Below are 20,814 nucleotides of genomic sequence, written 5' to 3'. Positions count from 1 at the left end.
ATTTTCATTTTTTCCACCCCTTCCTTTCATTTCATATTCCTTTTTGTATTTTTAAACCACAAAAATGCTCCTACTCAGGTAGTCTTAAAGAAAAAAAAAATGAAATCAATTAAATTAAAAAAAAAAAAAAGAAACTGGCTTGACAGCCATTTTTTTATACATTGCCTTTTTCTTGCCTGCAGTATCTTTCTGTTGAAAATGTAGCTTTAAGTCTCCTGTGTCTCTTTTCTGTACCAACAATTAAGGTCTCTCCAGGATCTCTCAAGGCAGACGGATATTCCTTATGGCACTGTCTTGGACTCTGCGGTCTATGAACACGTTCGAGTGAAAGGGATGAATCCTTTTGAGAGGGACAGCATGTATTCCCAAATGTGGCGGATGATTAACAGAAGTAATGGGTCAGAGAACAATGTCTTGGAGTCGACTGCAGGCATTCAAAAGGTATTGTTGTGACTTGCTTCTTCTTTTCATTTGGAGACTCACTTGTAAACACCAGGTTTGCTTAGTTGTTGCTTTTAACTGTTAGGGGTGAACTGGCATCCAGATAATGATTATGCCCTGTACCAATTTTTGCAAGCCCGTTGTATCAGCATAGAGGATTTGGACTTCTCAGTGAGGTAACTTGTTTTCAACTAAGTTTTAAAATTTAAGTACTTAGAGTGTTCACTCTGAACAGGATTCATAGGTAGGAGAGATGAAAGCATTTGTCAGGATGCAAAATGAGTATAGGATCACTGGACTGCTAATGCCAGAAGATGCATGGCAATGTACTGTACAAAGTTCAAAGCACTTTTGATACAAGACATTGATTAACTTCTGTACGCTTCCAACACTGAAAATCTTGACTTTCTGTTAAGTCTGAATCACATATGTTTCAAGAGAGGAGGGTAGAACAAAATGATCAACGAATTTTATAATGCTTTTAACTGAGGGAACATAATTTGAGTCAATCTTTGTGGGAACATTGGTGAATGTAACGTTTCCCTCCCTTGCTTTCAATTAACAGCTAGGGCATTTATAAGAATAGTAGTTCATGAAGCAGGTCAGTGTAAGTGAATAGTGGTTAATGGGTGTCAAACTATAAACTTTTATCTCTACCATTATGTCTTCCCATTAAGTTTTAAAATCAAACTTGTCAATACTGTGTTTTGCAGATTTTATTTTAAATTTCAAAATGTGTTGATTATTCAGGGCAAATATCCATGAAGTTGTACTTTATCTAAAGTTCGATTTAAAGACTTCTAAAAGCAAGAGCAAACCCTGTGTTTCATTTTCACTGGAATCCATTTGCCAGGGCAACATGTAATTTCTGTGTTTTGACACAACACAAACACTCAAAAGAAAAGGCTATGTTCAAAAGAATGATTGAAACACTGTTTATCTCTTGGTAATAAAGGAACCACAAAGGAACAAAGGTGGTTTGGAGTTTTAACAATCACTAGTTCACTCTGTTTAACTGGTATCATGTTTTCTGGTGTGAAGGACAAAATAGTATGAGTGAGTGGGGAGTTGCGCTTTTGAAACTCCTTTAGAAAAAGGCATAAGCTGAGAAAACAAGAAAAAAAAAAAAAAAGAAAACAATCTGAAGATTTGTTGGCTGGATAAAATTGCTTTTTTTTTTTTTTTTTTTTTTAAGAATACATATTTTAGCTCAGTTTACAAAGAACTGGTAAAGACAGGGTTTTCCTCTTGTATTATAAGAACTTCCTGGTTTCCTTCCGAGATTACACTGGAGGGTTCAGGAGAATCAAAAAGCAGGGCACACTAAGCATAGCACTCAATACAGTCAGCAGTGTGTTGAGAAATTGCTTTTACCTGGAAAAACAACAGATGTGTCATACTGGAAAGTAATTCTGGATTATAATCTTTGATTTCTAATTCCTGGAAATGTGGCAGTTGCTGTCTTAAAACCTACACCATCAAAACTGTCTGGGTTTTGTTGGGTTCCCATTTTTCTCCTTCCCAAGAATAAACACTTGCAAGAGATGTCAAACAACCAAACTGCAGTATGTGAGCAAGCCAGACACACTCCAATTTTAAAATACCTAAGGGCTTGATTCCAAAGAATATACATATCCACCTATGCATGTGCAGTTTCTCTTCTCCTTTTCCCTTACAGGAAGAACAGAGATAAGGGTTATCCGCCAACTGCTGTTCACATGAAAGCTTTTGGGAGATCATATTTGGGTTGCTCAGGAAGAAAGTTCTGTTGATTTACAAGCAAACACAAGAAATACCACTGAAGCTGTCCCTTTCAGGAGTCATTTGAGATACTTCTCCCTCAGCTGGAAGATTAATGTGATGATAAAAGCTACTCTTAGGCATGGGAAATTAGAGTAGAGTGGAATGGAACAGTTAGGTTGAAAGGCACTTTGAAAGATTACCTAGTGCAACTACCCATCCTCTTCAGGGCTAACCAACAGTTAAAACTGTGTTACTGAAGGCATTATACAAGTGACTCTCAAATGCTGCCAGGCATGGGGCATCAACCATCTCCCTAGGAAGCCTGTTCCAGTGCTTGACCAGCTTTATGGGTGGTATCCTTTACAAAAGATAATTGATAAAAGGCAGGGACTATGATCTGTGGAATAGTTTGAAAGACAACATTTTACAGGAAGGAATTGGTGAGTCCTCTCTGCTTGTATATATACTTTGTAATGCTTTTCAGAGCTTCGAATGAATTTAACAGGCTGTACTGGGGCCACTAACACAATCAGATTATAGTTCTGGACAAAACGAACCACTGGGTGTCCCTTTGTGCTTTGTTAACCAATATGAAAGGATCACATAACAGTGGGATGTCCAGGCCCTGCTGCACTCTCTCTGAAGTGAACAGAGTTTGCAAGTACCCATCACAAGATGACATGTTTAGACAGTCAGGCATCAGGATATTGAAAAGGCTTAACCAAGCATTTTTTTTATATCTTCAAGTCCCACTGTTTTATCTCATTTCTGTTCTTCAAATATTTGGAGGAAAGTAGCAGTAGAATGTATCTTTAAAGAGGAGGAGGGGGATCAAATGCTGATGTATTCAGCGTATTATTTCTTGCTCAGCAAGATGGTGCATTTGCTGGACCAGAGACTTCATGGAGAAGTCGGTGCCTGTGAGAGCAAGTCGTAGTCACCTGTGCAAGTGAGAGCAAGTTGTAGCCCAAAGACAATGATTATAAAATCCCATTTTGCAACGGAATGTCTGCAGCAGACTTGTTTTTCCTGGTGGGAGGGTAAGGCAGGGAAGAAAAAAAGGATGGGAAAATTGTGCTAATTTAAGTTTCTGATGTTTTATATATATTGCTTCTGTCCTTCTCATAAATCAAATGCATACATATCGTTGAGCATCCACGTGAACAGCAGTTTACACATGTATATCAGGTCCTGTTAGACAGCAGCTGGTTGGGTTTACCTTGAAAGGATAGCAGTTTTGAATACCTCAAACTGGAGAAAGCCTGAAGAGTACAGGCACTTTTCTAATTTCTGTAGGTTATTGTCTCTTCTTTTCTCAAAGGGAAACGAAAAGCAGTTGAAGATCTATATCAGAGCAAGAGAAGCATTCAGCTGTTGGCCTTCCTGCTTTGTGAAATCAAAACAGTTGGAGAGTTATCTGTATTCCTGTATATGCTTGGATTATTCCAGAAAATAGTCACTTTTGTCTCCTTTTATTTTTTTCCTTTATTATTCCTAAGTATTTCATGTATCTCAAATTGATTTCCCTTTTTTTTGCACAGGTTATGAAATATACATCCCCTTCTGCCAAAGGAATCTCGATTTTCAGGGAAGTTATTTATTCAGAGGGGATTTACCAAGGCCTAAGTCATGCCTGCTTAAACATTCATTGAGGACTCCAAGAAAATCATTTAGGCTTAAACATATCACATTACATACCTCTTTATGTCTTCTTAAAAAGCACATTACCCTGCTTAATCCTTTACAAGCACCACAGGCTTTCCTATCCTTGGAACTATTCCCATTTAAAATATAATGAAGTGCTTCCATTGTGCCCCTGTCTGCTCTTTCTTCCCTAGAGTATAATAGTGCCTAATGTCCTATCCTCCCCACCTCATTCCTCTGAACAAGACACTGTAGCCTACAGCATCTCCATTTTTCTCAGCAGTATAAAGTGGAAAATTCCTCTCCCAGGCTGCTTAGGCAGAATCAAAATGCATTTGTAACCTCAGTCTGTTTAACTCTGTGTGCAAAATATTTAGCTTATAGGAAACTTGAGGATGACTGCCAGGAGAATTAATGTTTTTTGGATGGTGCAATACAAGAAACTCATTTTACTCTATCAATTCCAGTGCATTCATACTTCCTCCCTAAAACTGATCACAATATCAAAAGAAATTCGGTCTTGACGTTTTCATTTTCCTGTCATTTTACCTGTATTGGAAACATGCGAACAATTGCTGAGGTTTTTCTTTTTCCTAGGATGACAGTTTTACATTCCTGAGAATATTCTTAACAATAATAACATTATTGTTTAAACTACTTATGAATAGGCCATAACAAAGCTTTTCTGAGGTGATTTTTCTGGGGAGGAAATGAGTAATAATGATTTGCATATCCGTGCTAGAACAAATTATCAGTGACTGGGACATAGTTATTCTTCCTTTGCAACAGTAATGGCATCTGTTGATGGGGCAGAAAACTCCTGAACTAGGTAATTAATCTGATTTATTTACCAACTTGCCATTGAAATTGTCATTCTGGTAGCAGATACGCTCATTATATTACAGAGAGACCTAGTTAATATTTTCAAGTCCAATGTTATGGACATCTCTGACGATGCAGCTAGCCAGTAAAAGAACATCAAAAACAGGAGATAGCCAAGCAGACTTTTTAGATATTGAACCTGTACTGTAGTTCTGTAGTGGAACAAATAAGAAATGAAAAAGGCCAAGAGCACATAAAAATGCTGGTACTGCACTCCAATCTCCTGTATGTTTTCTCTCCAAAGGGATCAGCTGCATTGCGAAGTTTTTGGTTAGGAAACTAATTATCAACATATACGCTGGTTTCTCTCTGCCTCTGGAGGTGATTCTTCTTGGACAGATGAGATGTTCTATTGCTTCTGCACCAGTAATAATGTTCAGGAGTATCCTTAAGACATTGATGTTTCAGCCCCTCAGCTGAGAGTGCAATGTATTTATTTTGCAATTGCCTTTTCCCTTATGGTCTGTGGTTTGGAGCTGACAGGTGCTTAGGGGTACCAAACTCACCTGCCATCCTTGCTTTGATTGGTCACAGATGGTCTGTCTCTGTCTTATTTGTGGTATTGTAGGCTCTTCCTGGAAAGCAAGTCTCAACTCCAAGTCTGAGCCCAATTTACCATCAGCGTGCTGTTAATAATGACAGGACGAATGCACAATCCTCTGGCACTGTAATGTTCAAAGTACCATAGTTTGTCAGTGTGTCAGTTTAAGGTGGGAGTGGGTTATATTTCCTTGCAAAGCACTTTTCTAACAAGCTTATCACAACTTGCTTAAGCCTAAAGAACAACCAGCCTGGAGAATGATTTTCTTCTGCAATCCTGTGTATCTTTGCTCTTATATCTAGTGCTTAAACAAACATACATACAACAGTGAAAAAAATGCAGATTACTAAATATCTGGCCAGAATGCACTGGAAATGTAGTATGATCTTACCTTCAGATGTTATCAAAAGGCTGTTAGATATCTGAATTAGCCTGGGATCAGGGTGTTTGGGATGTTTAATAACTGAACTGTGACGGTTAACAGAGCACAAGGAAGATTCTGAATTTAGTTTCAAAAGTGAAATGTAAAGCTTCTCGTTGCCTCATTTTATCAGTATGTAAGGTGGGCTCAGCAAAAGGCTTCCTCTACCTCATGAATATTCCAAAACATATTCCAAAGTTTGATCTGACTTGGACTTTCTAGTGATTTTTATCTGGAGTAGAATACCTGTGGAAGTTCTTATTTTATGCAGTTTGGCTTTATTCCATTCACAATTTAAGGCAAAATTTGAGTCTGCATATCAAAAAATAGATCTGCACACATGTATTCATCCAACAACCAAGCCAGTGAGTGCTGTATTCCTTTCATCTCTAAAATTTCCTGAAAACTTGATGTTAGTTCACCTTCTGTTTCATCTTATGTGCTCCCAAATGTACTTTCCACCTTGTGCTCTCACCACAATTCCATCCGAGTTACTAATGACCTCTGTTTAAATTTCAATCTGCAAATCCCTGCCAGTCCTTTTAGCAGTCTCATATGTCACTAAGTGGCATCCTGCTGTGGTGACAGGCCGTTCTCCCATCCATGACTGTCTTTGCTTGCCCTCCCTCTTAGTCCTCTCTTATTTTGGAGAATATTTGAGATCTGTTCAGTTTCTGTGGGCCATGCTATTCCTGAGACCATAGTATTTTCTATCTGTAACTCATCCCTGGGGATTCTCAAACCAAAGGAAGTCAGCTGGTAACTCCAAAACCTTGCAGTTCTGTTTTTCCTGTTTGAAACTGACCTCTTTGTATTTGAAATTAAACATGTGTGCTTTGCTCTAATGTCTTTCATGGGTGTCTCGCTTTAGTTCAACATAAATAAATCCTATAGTAGCTAGCTTTACATCTTCCATCTGGTTTTACTTTCCATTTTCTTTCCTGTGGCTTTTTCTTGCCCAGGTTTATATTTTGATGTCAGTCATTATCAGTTTATCTCTTAATTTTTGTATCCAAATGTGTGTAAGTTTTGCTAGTTTACCCTTCATAAGATACAATTTAGCCATACAACCTCCAGTTCTCGAATATAGCAATTTTTAGCAGATTTCTCTGAACTTTACGCTGCGCTTAGTTCTACTGAAAATGCTCCTGCATGCACACTCCCCAACCCCCCCTTTCAAAACAAAAAAAAGAGGGCGTCTGTATTGCTTTTCAAAGCCCCTCACAGTCAGTTGGCACTCCACCTGTAGTTTTCATATTTCTGAACTGAAAAATTATTAGTGTGAGTTTCCAGTGCAAGAGTGCAACTCCTTTTTCTTTTAACCATATTTCTGCATTCTCCAAGGGAGAAGTTTTCCCTCCAGGCAGTCATCTTCTCTAAATGCCTTCATGTTCTCCTTTATTCTTGCACTAAGAAAAGTCTTGACAACTAGGTCTCTAGTGTACTATGACCACAGCCTATCCACTGAGCCACTCTGTTTTGTTGTTACTCTCTGCTCTTTCCCTTCATTTAGCTTACTTTATAACTGCCAAATAAGAAGAGACAGAATTAATGCTATAGCAATCTAAATACTATCATAAATATGATGTAACTGAGGAACTACTATAACCCACAATCAACCAATTTCATGAACACACCCATCACCAGAGTGTATGGGAAGTGCTGAATCACTACCTGAACCTCTGATTGATCACCTGAGGTGAGCAATGAGTCAGCCCTGGGAGCACAGGTGAAGCCTGGCTCCACCTCTCCTAGACCTATTTAAGAGCTCACTACCAGTGAGGAAGGATCTCTTCTGGAGATCCCCTCCCCTGGACTTCCATAGCGAGCCCAGGATACGGGAAAGCATTCTGTCTTTTCTATTTTGGTATAATAACTGCTTAGCTTGGTTATATTTCATAATTATAGTATCTGTACATTCATTGATTATGCACAGAGGAAGGGTATTTCTTAGAAAACAATCTGTCTTTGTCTGACTTTTGCACCTTTATCACAGAATTGTAGGAGCTGGAAGGTATGTCGAGAGATCATCCAGTCCAACCTCTCTTCCAAAGCAGGCTTCTTAGACCAAGTTGCACAGGTAGGTGTCCAGACAGGTTTTGAACATCTCCAGAGAAGACTCAAAGAAAACATATAGCCTAACTTCAAAAGATGAGGATAGGAGCTAAAGTTTCTAACAGGTACAGTAATAAGAAGGGGGAGGAAAAATGTTTTGACTGAGCAAACAGTCCTTATTTTCTCATATTGGTACAGCTTCTTTGTTGCTAGCTACATTTTTCTCTTCGATTATCTCACATACGTAATTGCATTTCAGAGACATTTTAATAATCTTGAAGTTTTCTTCTTGCTCTCAGACAAGGCTTTGAAGACCAGGTTATTTAGGATCCCACCCCGTTATATCCCTTCTTCTCTTTACTTTTCTCTTAAATCTTTGCTTCACTTAGATCATCAAACTGTCATGGCTACAACAATGTTCCCACTGCATGTAACTTTGGGGGCCTAATTTAAGTGCCCAACTTTCATTCCTAACTATTGTAGACAGACAATTTCCTTCTCTAGAGAAAGGCTGGGAGTGTCTAGGCTGGGAAGCTATTTTTCTTGGTGGCTTATTTTGTACAGTACCTATCACAATAAGATCATGTTTCGCAGCTGGAAAAGGCAATAAAAACAAAGAAAAAAACAAAAACAAAATGAGAAATGGTAAAATAATACCCCACGGAACTAATTTTGCTTGACTGTTGTAGGTTATCATTCTGCAGAGAACTGAGATCAGACTTTTTCCGCTGTAAACAGAATAGCTGACAGTCCTCTGAGGGCTGAGCATGAGATGGGAGGGGTTCCCACACTTCATCCTGACGGCCAGACATCGAGTTCTTTTCACCTTAGGCCATTTCTGACCCTGTAGTCATCTTTTCACATGACAGACCAGAGGGGCACCTTCATCTCCACTGACAAAGGTTTGTCAGTGGAGATCTCACTTGAGGTTTCTTTCGTTTGGAAGTGAACTAATTAAAATGATGCCAAGAAAGTAAATCCTGGAGCGCATCCTGTCCTGATAGTAGGTCAGCTCTGTGGAAATATTTCTATGTCCTATCTAAGCACTGTAATCCTGACCATCTGTATGGGAACTCCTGAGTCACGGCCTGAACCACCTGGTTGCACCTCTAGACCCTGTTTAAGGGCTGACTGCCACTAGGGAAGAATCTTTTCTTAAGATCTCTCCTTGGTGAAGCTTTCCCCTACAAACCTGGAGTCTTCTGCTATGGGTGAGCTGTCTTCTTCCCTTTCTTTATACTACCTTTCTGTGGTGGTGCTGGTCCTTCCATTATCATCTCTTTGTTGTAATACTTTTCCTATCATATTGAACTGTCTAATTGCTATGCCACCATATATCAGAGATTCCAAATTTCTGACTAACTAAGTGATGTGGGTGTTGATTGCATCTGCACTGACAAGTAATTAATGGCAGAAATGTTAAGCCCTGTTCTGAAGTGGGGGTTTTTAGGGAGTGGGAAATTTTGGAAGGGAAAGGCAGGTAAGAAATCTGACAATTAGGAAATAATTTTAAAATAAGGTTCATTTGTGGTCTGTGGTTATGAAAGCAGGCCATGAGTATGTTAGAATAATGAAATTTGATTACTAACATTTTTCTTCTGCTGAAGTTCTCTCAGGTGGCCACACTGTTTAATGGGGGCACTTGGGGTAAGAGTGACTTAAACAGAGACAGATGATGAAAGTATGCCTACTTTAGTTACCCCTAAGAAAGAAACTATAGTTGGGCATGTTTGGGTCTAACAGAGCAATGCTATTGTCACGCTCCATAGAAGTTTTCTGAGCGTTCCTTATGTGATGACTGTATTTACTATGTGGTAGCAGAGGAGAGGCCTAAAAGAGAAACAGCTCTCATGGGTGCTGTTACAAACCATCTCATGAATGAAATATGGGCTTTGGTGAAGTGTGAGGAACAGGAGATGTCTTTGTAGATATATTTGTTATTTTCTCAATTAAAAGCAAAACAAGATGATGTTCTCATTTCTGTTTATCAGCTGCAAATCCTGAGAAGGCTTTGAGAGAGAAACCCTTTGGGGTAGAAATGTTCTGAGGGCCGTTTTGTTGGGGAGTCATTTTGGTGCTGTTGTTGGAGCGACTTTTGTCTTGACATGGCTTCTGACGATAAGACATAAATACGATGCAGGTGATTTTTTTTCTAGACTATAAACTTCTACCGTTTTTTCCAACAGAAATTTACTTCTTGTGCTATTCCTAAACCTATACACAATATTTTCCTAGAGTCTTCCGTTTATGACTTAGTGTTTCTAAAAAAAACTGTGTGACCAAAAGTCATGGAGGAATAAGCAAGCTCTGCTGGGATGCTATTAGCGCAGTGAACCTCAACTCATGTGTCTACAACTTGTGTTGGGATTTTTGAGTAGCAGTATGTTATCTCAGGTTGTATTACTGCAGGGTGACTTTCAGCTCAGCTCTCGTGGCTTTGCTTCATTAGCATCTATTGTTTTCAGAAGCAGAATGTGCTGCTTGCATGTCATTCCTCTTCGGCAAGTGGTCATTGACTTGATCTAGTGGGAACTGAGACGAATGTGACATTACAAGTCCTGTAATCCTTTAGGTCTATGAGATAGCATTTTATTTAGCAAGAAAGACTCCTTATGGAAGTTACAAGTTCCTAAAAATAGACTTTCCTGGTCTTGCCCCTCAAATGTGCGCTCTTTCTGTGCAACCTTTGAGGAAGCAAAGTTTGGGCTAAGTGAAATATAGTTCTTGAGGACTTCTCTGGTGCTTAATCCAAAGAGCTTCTTGTAGCCATTTTGCTGTGGGAAGGTGACAAAGATAATTGCAATTGGGCAATTTAACCAACTACCTATTTTCTTTTGTTTCCAGACCTAATTCTGTAGCCCTTTTTCAAAATAATCAGTGGAAAATATCCATGAAATATTACTGCTTCCAGAGGAAATAGAAATATGGATCGTATTTCTTTCCTTGCTGGCGCCTCCTTTCCTCACTCATGCAAAACAAGAGCCACTGCTCCTTGCTGCATTGTCTCTGGGTCTTGCCCCCCTCTCCATGGTAGAGTGGTGTGGCCATGCCCTTATCTGTTCTTTTGGAATCTTGTTATCCTAAGAGAGAAAAATCCTATAAAATGCCTGATAGAGAGGAGTAGTTGGGTGTCTGGAGGGCTCTCATGTAACTACAGGAGACATGAAAGTTGTTATGTGCCTCTTATTCTGCTCCTGTGAGCTCTTATTTCTCCATTTTATCTCCATTAACTTAGTGCTTCTCCTGTAGAGGTTCTGTAATATTTCCAGGTTTGTGGATGTGAGTAGTACCCACCACACCAAGGGTGTGTGGGAACTACAGAGACTCCAGCAAGTTCAACTCATTCATTTCTTTTGAATTTTCTTGACTTTGTTCCTTCCCTCTTGCTTTTCCTTTTTTTTTTTTTTTTTTTTTTTTTTTTTTTTTTTTTTTTCTGATTTTTGACTCCTTATTCTTTCTGTTTGGATTCCAGCTCTTACAGCTCTTCCCCAACTCTCAGAGCCTTTCTTCTTTTCCCCATCTCACCTCTCTGTATGCAGTCAGACATCGCCTTTGCTATCCCCATTCCCTCACGCTGTCTTGCTGTTTATCTCTGCAATGAGTTTTGAGATTTTCAGTTCACCATCCAACAAAGCTTTCCAAAATTCTGGCTGTCACTTTGAAGCCAGCTTCAGGCTCACAGTATGGTGGGCTGCACTGGGGACATATCACGCTCAGATCAGGGGAAATGTAGGCTCTGACTAATGATCAATAGATGGAGACAGGAGAGCACCCTTGCTTCAGGCACAGAACTTGGTAATATATTCACTTTCTTGCTTAAATGTTTCCAGCTATCGTTTCTGTGTATTAACATATTTTAATGAAACCCAGATGCATTTTGATGCATTAGCAAATGCAAATGATGGGTTCAAATGTAAGGTTGTCTAAAGGATATGTGCAGCAGAGAGAAAACTATGAATAGAAGCAATGAGACTGGGATATACAAAGAACCACATTTCAGCTCTAAAGCATGTCTTGGACAATGAGTCTACAAAACAGAAATGGTGAGAGAAGTCTAAGAGGTAGCAGAGAGATGTTGGTTGATATTTGTGGAGCAATTGCTTATGAAAGAGCTTGACCTAGCAGATTTATATCATTTCTGTGAAATAACTTGTTACCAAACAAAAGCAAACAAAAAAAATATATATATTCCAGAGATCAGCTAATTGCAGAAAATACATTTGTAGCAAATTGCCTAACACATTTAATAGTCCCTCATGAAATCAGTCAGAACTTTTCAATTCTAATAGCCTTAGAGCTGTAATAGAAAAGCAAAAGAAGAGATCTCAAGGAGTTCCTGTAGCTTCTCTGATACCAATTTTTTAGAATAATACTCTTAGATAAGTCAATACATTAATAAGCAAGTTTGTAGGTGATGAAACGCTAGTGAAATAGTAAGGATAGTGCAGGAAAATTAAACTGAAAGGCTCTAATAGTATGCTTAGCAAAATCAGCCTTTTCTAGGAGCACCTTCCCTGTGAGGAGAGACTGAGAGCTGAGGCTATTCAGCCTGGAGAAAGCTCTGGAGGGACCTTATAGTGGCCTTCCAGTACTGGAAGGGGGCTTACAGGAAGGCTGGGGAGGGACTTTTTAGAAGGGCAAGTAGAGACAGAATGAGGAGAAAGTAGTCCAATTATTTTAGATTTAGGTTAGAAATCAGGAAGAAATTTTTCGTTGTGACGGTGGTGAGACACAGGAACAGGTTGCCCAGGGATGCTGTGGATGCCCTTTCCTGGAAGCATTCAAGGCCAGGCTGGATGGAGCTTTGAGCAACTTGGTCTACATCCCTGTCTGTAGCAGGGGGTTTGGAAGTAGATCATGTAAAATGTCCCTTCCAACCCAAACCATTCTATGATTGCAGTCTCTATTGTATGTAAGAATCAAGTGTCTAACTACTGGAAGCTTTAAATAAATCAGATTGATCTTAAAGACATCCTAGTCTCAAAAAAAAAAAAAAAAAAAAAAAAAAAAAAAAGAGGAAGAACTCCAGTGTTGTTTAAGATATCTTCTTGTGAAATACTTTGTAGAAAGGTCTTAATTTTTTCAAGTATAAAACAGGAATTCCACATTTTATCTGAGTATTCCCCAAAATGTTGCCCATGTTTACAAACTCCAGGTCTGTGTTTCTAAACAACTGTGTGCATTTAAGCACAATTACAGGTTGTAGAGCCAGAGTGATCTCTAAGGACCAGTCTTAAAACATCTGGTCTGGGAGAGTATGAAAGCTATGCAAACTCTGCTTCTGGTTGCTCTCTAACAGTGTCTTAAATTATCAAATTAGAGAGAGCTGGAATTCTTCTAGTAGAGTTCCATTTTGTAGGAATATATCAATTTCCTGTGAGGAAAATAAAAGTTTGTTCTCCGCTTAAGTGTGGAGAGAAGACATTTCAGATTTAAGAGTTCAGACTGAGTGAATGTTGCACGGTGTCCTACCAGAGTGGATTGCCAACCATGCAATTAGCTTCTGTGGGTTTAAATCATACTTGTGAAAATAACATTTGGTGTTTGGGTGGCAGGGGGTTGTTTCTCTAAAAGACTGCAGGAGCATGTGGTCTGCAGCAGCGAGGCTATCAGGCTGCATTGAGCCTCTGGGCTGGAACATGAGCAGTGGCTCCTGTGGGTTTTGTTGCTCTCCAGCCTTATTCCATATGCCTCATCTGGGGTGATGTGAAATGCAAACACACCACTTCAGCTCCCAGTAAATATTTCAGGGAGTTTCAAATCGCATCCTGCAGAGCCAAATCTTTCACGCAGTTTTCCTTTCCAACATCTGGGCTCTGACATCTGCAGGGGCTCTGAAAATGTTCTGAAGAAAACTGGGACTCTGTGTGAACACTGCAGCTGTGGGTGGGGCTGGGAGTGACCCAGAAGGATGTTACTGCTGATGCCTGTCATGCCATCGTCTATCTGAGCTCCTCTGGGAGTGTGCAGAGGGGCTCTTATGGCATCCACAGTACTTCCAGCTCTTCAGGTTGTACCTGGCTAGAGTCACCAATACAGCAGCACTGGTAGAGGGGCAGAGGATCAAATAGGTGAGAGAGAGAAAAAACCAGATCCCTCAGACCTTCAAGATGAGCATGTCAGTATGATGAGACAGGCAATAACAAAAGCAAATGGAAAAGGACTTTTCATTCTCCGATGTTAGCCTGGCACCATTCATAAGCAACAAAATCCTTAGAAAACCAGTGTGTTTCTTTTCTGTACCCTATATTAAGGTGCCTCCTGCTGCTGATTCAAGCCTCCTGTCTGCCTCCTGTGCCTCCTGTCTGACCTGATTCAAGCAGCTGAGGAGACGTTTCTTTTTTGAGTGGTTTTTGGGGGAAGTAAGTGTAGATGGAGTGAACTTTTCTGCCAGCAAGTTAAAAATTTAGAAATAACAGTATGGCATCGAGGAAGGTATCCTAGATTTGTAAACTGGCTGTCTGAAACTGAAAATGAAGCTAGGAATCTTCCATTAAATTAGCAGAATCTTTCTTTGGACTAAAGAGTGATGATATTTTTTTCCACTGTTTTTACTATTTTTTTTTCCTCACCAGTTAAATTGCCAGCAGGCAATTCTGTATTTGAGTTAGGTGGCAGTTGTCTGGTTTGAACATGTGATTGGCAGTAATTCAGTGTCTTTTTAATAGCTAAGATAAGGAAGGAGAGGATTCAAGTGCCACGTGGAGTGTTTTAAGAAGCCTTTTAACCAGGTTGTAATCACATTTCATTCTCCTATCGGTTTGCATAAAATGCCCGATCCAAAGAGACAGCACGACTCCTGTGCTGGGATCACAGTAGCAAGAAAGAGCTGTTTACCATTCCTGACTCCAAAGATCTCCTGCTGCACAGAGGCTGATTGGTGTTTGTGGTAGTTTGCAGAATTAGTAGTTAAACAAAGCAGACCCCATTCCCTCCTGAATATAACACATGGAGGGGTATAACTAACGGAATGGAGCATGTGGAAAATGCAGTGGATGCAGTGTGTCTGTTAAAAATAATAATAATAAAATATAACAACAATAATGGATTAGCAGCTGGTACTATACAGGTGTGTAAGTACCAAGGTGTTCTGGTTGGAGTACCAATCACGGAGAAACTCTAGTTGTTGTATCATTCTAAGCCCAGGATAATATTCCCCTATAATAAGTTTCTAGCAAGAGATCTTAACTTGTGAGTAAACAAATCTAGGATGTGACACCTTGCCCCATCCCTGGATGTGCTCAAGACCAGGTTGAATAGGGCCTTGGGCAGCCTGATCTCGTGGGTGGCAACCCTGCCCACAGCAGATGGGCTGAAGCTGGCTGATATTTGAGGTCCTTTCCAACCCATTCTGTGATTCTGTTACCTTAAGTCATATCCCTAACCTTGATAAAAATTTCCTAGAAACCTCAACATCAATCATCAAGTATCAATCTTTCCCCAATTCTGGCTGCAGTTCATGGGTATTTCTTTATATAAGAGATGGATGGCTGGGACAGCCTTCTTGTGCTTGATCCAAGGTACTGGAGCATGCTTTGGTCCAAATCAGACTGAATTTGTCACCTGTGTAAAACACTGAAAAAAATAATCTGTGTCCAGCAGTATGAAGAGAGGGTGTGGGCCAGCTTCCTACACTGCAGGTAGTCAGAAGATGGTGACAGATTCAAATCAGAAAACTTATAAATTCTGTTTCATGCATGCCAGCAGTCCCAATTTTGTACGCATTGAGGAGAATGCTGAGCTGGGCTTCTCTATGGGTGCTGGTACCCCACCACCACTTTCAAGGGACTTCATTCAGTAGAGCAGAGACAGGCAGCTAGTGCTTGTTCTAATAGAGGAATTTGCCATGAAAAAAAAAAAAAAAAAAGACATATTTATGAGCCACAGTTTTTTAACAATCAAAATTTTGGCTTCAGGTGTTAAAATTTTGCTCAAGTGCTGCCTTTACATGCAAATTATTATGTAAATCTCTCTTGGAGACCCAAATATTGCTAAGGAAAATGTTTAAATGTTGCAGTTCATAGCATAGTCAGGAAAAATATTGTTGGTGCACATTAAGCAAGTAACAATAAAGGTAGGAATAATTTCTCACACAAGGAGATGTGAGCATAAGTAAATGAATGTCTGCAAAATGCTTTTAGTCCTTCAGATGATGCTATTATTAAAATGAGTGTCTGGGCTTATGCTATAGTTGTGCTAAAAGCTAAATGAAGGAGATGGTTTTCTTTAAACAGCATCCTATTCTTGATTAGCTTGAATATTAAATACTTTTGGATGTAATGAAGTGAGCAGCAGATGGAAAACAGAGCAGGGAAACAAAAAAATTGAATATGATATGAGATCATGGAAGGGAATCAAAGTAGACGTACATGAAATTAATTCAAAAGAGCTCATACTGAAATTCTGGCTGAAGTAATATATAGCACTTATTTGGGAATGACAGAGGTTGAAGAAAATACTCAAGGTGGTATTTTTTTCTTTCCAGAGATGCCAATTATAATCTCAATTTAGAGAACTGTACATTTGAATATGCCTTCATTCTTTGGTTTAGAGAGTATCCCTGCTTTATCAGATTGGATTGCATTTCTGTAAAAGGAAGTAGACTCAGTAGTAAACCACAGCTCTGTATTTGCATCTTCCAATTCGAAAGCTGACTTGATTATTCCAGTCTTGGTCAGCTAAATAATGTAAAGGGGAAACCTTGACAGACCAAGAGTTATTTTACTATTTTGGGGCATCAGATCCATTCCTAGTCAAATGGAGGAAAAAAATACATTTTTTTGAACTTTATTCTAAAAATAAACCCATTCTAAAAATAAAACTCCAGTGGAGTTTTCTACGTCCTGGAGTGTGTTATATGTTTTTTGATAAATACAGTGTCAAATTCTATTGTATCTTTCCATGATTTATTCTGCAGACATCCAAAAACACTTTCAGCATTTTGGGTATTATTACTCAATAAAATCTGTAAGCTGTGAGGTGTTTCTAACACCCTGTGACAAGTTTTATGTACATTGTGTGGTTGTGGTTCTGATTTAATCTGTGTCATATGATACTTGTTCTGCTGCTTTTTTATTTTTATTATGCTCTTGTTGTATTTTATGTCTCTACAGGTCTGTTTTATTTCTCAGTTCATTCAGCTAGAATGTCGTTAGGCCTATTCCAGTCTGATCGTGTAGCCCATGTAGATACAAAGTCCACTGAACTACTCATTCAGTATCTTGCAAACATGGGTGCCTGTTCTGGGTCTTAGATTTCTATTGAACCTGCACATTTGAGCTCTAAATATTTTGAAAAATGACTAAGAATAACTGTAACTTAGAAGTCAAAGAGATGAGGGAAATATTGTTTTTATCATCTTCAGGTACCCTAAAATGTTCTCTTCCTATGTGTCATCCATTGAGAGGATGTGTTTCCACAGCGCTATATTCTCTCTGCTTTCTTGTATCCATCTTGTGAACTGAACTTTTTCATAACATAACGTGAATGAGACAGCAACCAAATGCTACATTGGATTTGATGTAGAAGTCCATCAGTAGGAAATATGCCTTCCATTCGTGTCTGAAGGGATCGTATTTTCAGAACAACAACCCATATGTGTGCAATTGCATTGCATATGATATTAATGTAACCGAACAGAGATAGGACATATATCTGTGCACAAATACTGCACAGCTGTTTGTCTGGGTATGTATGCAGACCCTGCCATTCCCCCGTACATTGTAGCTGTGCACATAGATGCACACACAGCTGCTTCTCCAGAAAATTTGGGCAAGAATTCAGCACCAATTTTTGAGAAGCTGTGTACCACCTTGTAATATTTCATTCGAAAGTGAAGATGAATATTCTTGCTTTCCATTTAGAAATTAGTACCAAAGGAAAGAAAAGTATGCCAATACAATAGACCTGGTCAAGAAACTATCTAATGCACTTAAGAAAGATACATAGCAGTGACCAAGATTAGCAGGGCGCTTTGCTCTCTGTGCTAGACATGCAGAACCCTGATTTGCAACAATAGTCAGCCTGCATATACCAAAGAAATCTCATCTTATGTTCCTAATTCTACACGAAGTGCTTCTTCATTCTAAGAGGGCAAATCACCTTGTTGCATTGTATCATAGCAATTTAAATTGAAAATTCCTGTACCATCACTTTTTTCATTCCTTTAATATTTTCAGTGCACCTATTTCATTGGTTGAAGATGTTTTGTTTTTGTTTTTGTTTTTTACTGCAGTAGGAAAAAATATTAGGACTTAACCCAATGGTATTGGATATTTTTAAAAGCACACTAAGAGCACACAGTATACATATCAAGCTCAAATGAAGAAAACAAGTAAGACTGGTTGACTAATTGCATTACATTTAATGTAATTCCTCTTGTTTGTGATCTGATAAGATTTCAGAACAGATTGTGTCTGAGTTTGAATTTGCAAGGTTCAGGTGCAATGTAAGCTCTCGTCATCATGGCAACTAGATCTTCCTACGCAAAATCTAGAATGAAGCAGGAAAAACAATTACTTATTATATTACTTGATCTTATTTATATGTTTATATTTTTTTAAAGATGCCTGCAAACAAAGATCAAGTGAACTAGAGCTGTCATTTCTGTTTGTTTTGCTCTGGAATATTACAATAACTGAAATTGCAAGATTTTTTTTTTTTTTTAACAAAACATCATTATTCATGCATCCAGAAGCTCTAGAATTGCCAACATCCCCTTGTAGGATATTTTCTTGCTAAACTTATAACTTTTGATCAAAATGTTTTCTCCTTTTGAAATGTTACTTCATTGCAATGAAAATAAGGCATTTGGGATCAAGCTTTTCAAACAAGCAAGTCCCCGCTGGAGCATATTTTATTTTCCATCTAAAATTTTCCAGTATTTCCCTGTAACTCTGAATCTTGGAAATTCTTGTGGAAAAACAAACAAGAAAAAAAACCTGTTTTCTGTCCAGCTCCATTTATCATTTTCATCATTGCTTAACTTACCTCTCTGAGTTTGTGCCAGGTGTACTGCCCAGGAATTTTTGTTGATTGCGCTTTCAGGACAGTGAAGGGATTAGAAATCATTCTTTAAAAATATCTGTCCTGAGTAAATTATCCAGTAGAGTAAGGGAATTAGTGATTTTTATTTATTTATTTATTTATTCAGTTTTGTCAGGGGTAAGTTCTTATTTGGTGTCTCACCACCTATCATGTATGGGCAGGTCAGGATGAATTAGAGACAGATACGATAGGAGTCTGTATCTTGCACTTTGTGCACAGTGTTGTAGCCTTGGATAAGAAGAGGTGACTGCTCAGAGATGAGCAAAGTTGCATATACTTTCAGGCACAGGCTGTAAGCGTTTTGATGCTGCACTGCTAGTCCTCCTGCAACTTCTTCTGCTGCCTGTGGGTCCTGGTATGCATAAGAAAATGAAAACTTTAGCCTAGATTTGACTAATTTTCTTTCCTCTAGGTTCAGAGTGTCTTTTGTGAGGACTAAAATGCACTCGGAGGGATTCTCTAAAGAGCTGACAAGCCTGTGTTGGCACAGTGGGCTGGCATCAGGAAACCTTATCAAAAAGCGAAGGCTAAGATGGTTTAGAAAACAAGATAGGTAGGAGATTACCTTGTGTGACTCAAGGACTGTCTCAAATCCGACTATCACTGAATATGGGAGAGCTCTTGTTCAAGTAATGCAGAAACCTAAAGATTACGTCAGATTCTTTAAAGTAAGTTTCTAAAAAGAAACTTTTTTTCCTCAAGTAAGCTTTCATTTCAGGATTTTTCAGTAATATAGGTGGTTTTGCAAAGAACTTTATTGTGCTTGAAGTACTTTTTCAGCTAAGAATGGTGTTGATGAGTAATTTCTTTTGTGTGTGGTTTTTTTACTTTGCGGTTAGCATTGAATAGGTATTTCTTTGGATAAGAAATCATGTCTAAGAATTGCAGTTATATGGATTCTGCTTCCATTCTAAAGCAGAGCAGAACCAAGTGTGGGACAAAAGCTAGTATTGTACAGGACTGAATTAATTTGAAGAGGGATGCTGTTCCTCTAAATTCATCTATGCCTGGCTTTTTTCTTATACTCTAACCTACACAATTTTACTTTTTCACCTAAACGAAGAGGTTTAAAATGTGGGAGTGTACACAGATAAGTGTTCTTTCACTGTAGATTAGCTGCCCCAAAAATATGAATACATCAAGAAGTCATCTTAGTGAGCTTGTCTCATTAATGAGACTGCCACGTGGTTTCCACAGGTCTAAGTATTTGAGGAACCTGAAATGGTTTTGTTGCAGTTCTGCATACGACCTTGTTGTGCAATGGAAAGTGCAACAGTAACAGTGGAGTAGCAAGATCCTAAGCTGCAGCAAGTGAGGATTTGCTCAAATGCAAATGCTGTGAGCAAAGAAATAAGGGAAAACAAACTACTTACCTTCAGAAGGCCTCAGGTATGCAGGGATCTCCAGCAAGAAACCCCGTGTGGGAAGGGATGGATCCTGGCTCCACTACTGCATGCACCTGGGCACCCCTGGGCTGGCCCTGCCTTCCCACCAGGTACTTAACTGCCTGACTTAGCATTTCTGCTACAGAACTTCAGTGGTGATACACTTAAAATAGTCTCCAGTAATACTCATAGCACTGATTTGTCACGAAGTAAATGAGAAGGTGATAACAGAAGAAATAGGTTCCTTACTTCTGAAAGGCCTGCCTGGCTGGTTCTTTATTTTCTGTGTTTTTTCCCTGTTTCCCTTCCATCTGAAATTACCAGCAGCTGTAATGATCCTGTGGTTCAGCTTCATGTCAATGACCAGTGTGACCAGATGCCTTTCTAGTGCTCTGCTGTGATTACCTGGGCAAGATTTGACTCCGTTCTCCCACTGCACTCAGGAACTGTACCTTTGCTCTCCACTCTGTTTTGCTCCAGTTATTAACTTTCAGGTGCAGGGGCAAAAGGTGACTGCATTAAGCACGGGAAAAGCTGTCTAACACAAAGGCTCCCTCTCATCACAGCACTCTCATGCCTCAGTAATTCTTCCAACTCCAGATCAATTATTCTAGGTCTAACAAAAGTATGTGCAATTGTGAGGCTTTTCTCGAGTA

The 20,814-nt window shown here is 39.1% G+C and overlaps 2 protein-coding genes across 3 annotated transcripts in view; one reads left to right on the top strand and one right to left on the bottom strand.

Moving 5' to 3' along the window:
• SEC24B (SEC24 homolog B, COPII coat complex component) overlaps nt 1-20,814 on the bottom strand; it is a 553,630-nt gene that overhangs the window by 168,977 nt on the left and 363,839 nt on the right. The gene's annotated exons all lie outside the window — the stretch shown is intronic.
• Nucleotides 1-20,814, top strand: part of GRID2 (glutamate ionotropic receptor delta type subunit 2) — a 679,658-nt gene that overhangs the window by 590,536 nt on the left and 68,308 nt on the right. For both annotated transcript variants that reach the window (XM_052681767.1, XM_052681768.1), the window contains exon 13: nt 246-441. In XM_052681767.1, coding sequence (XP_052537727.1) covers nt 246-441 — 196 coding nt within the window. The remainder of the gene's footprint in view (nt 1-245; nt 442-20,814) is intronic.

Source organism: Tympanuchus pallidicinctus, unplaced genomic scaffold (assembly GCF_026119805.1).
Source record: "Tympanuchus pallidicinctus isolate F22 unplaced genomic scaffold, pur_lepc_1.0 scaffold2, whole genome shotgun sequence".
NCBI classification, from domain to species: domain Eukaryota; kingdom Metazoa; phylum Chordata; class Aves; order Galliformes; family Phasianidae; genus Tympanuchus; species Tympanuchus pallidicinctus.
Note: the sequence above shows the minus strand (reverse complement) of the source record. Positions and strands in the feature narration are given on the sequence as shown.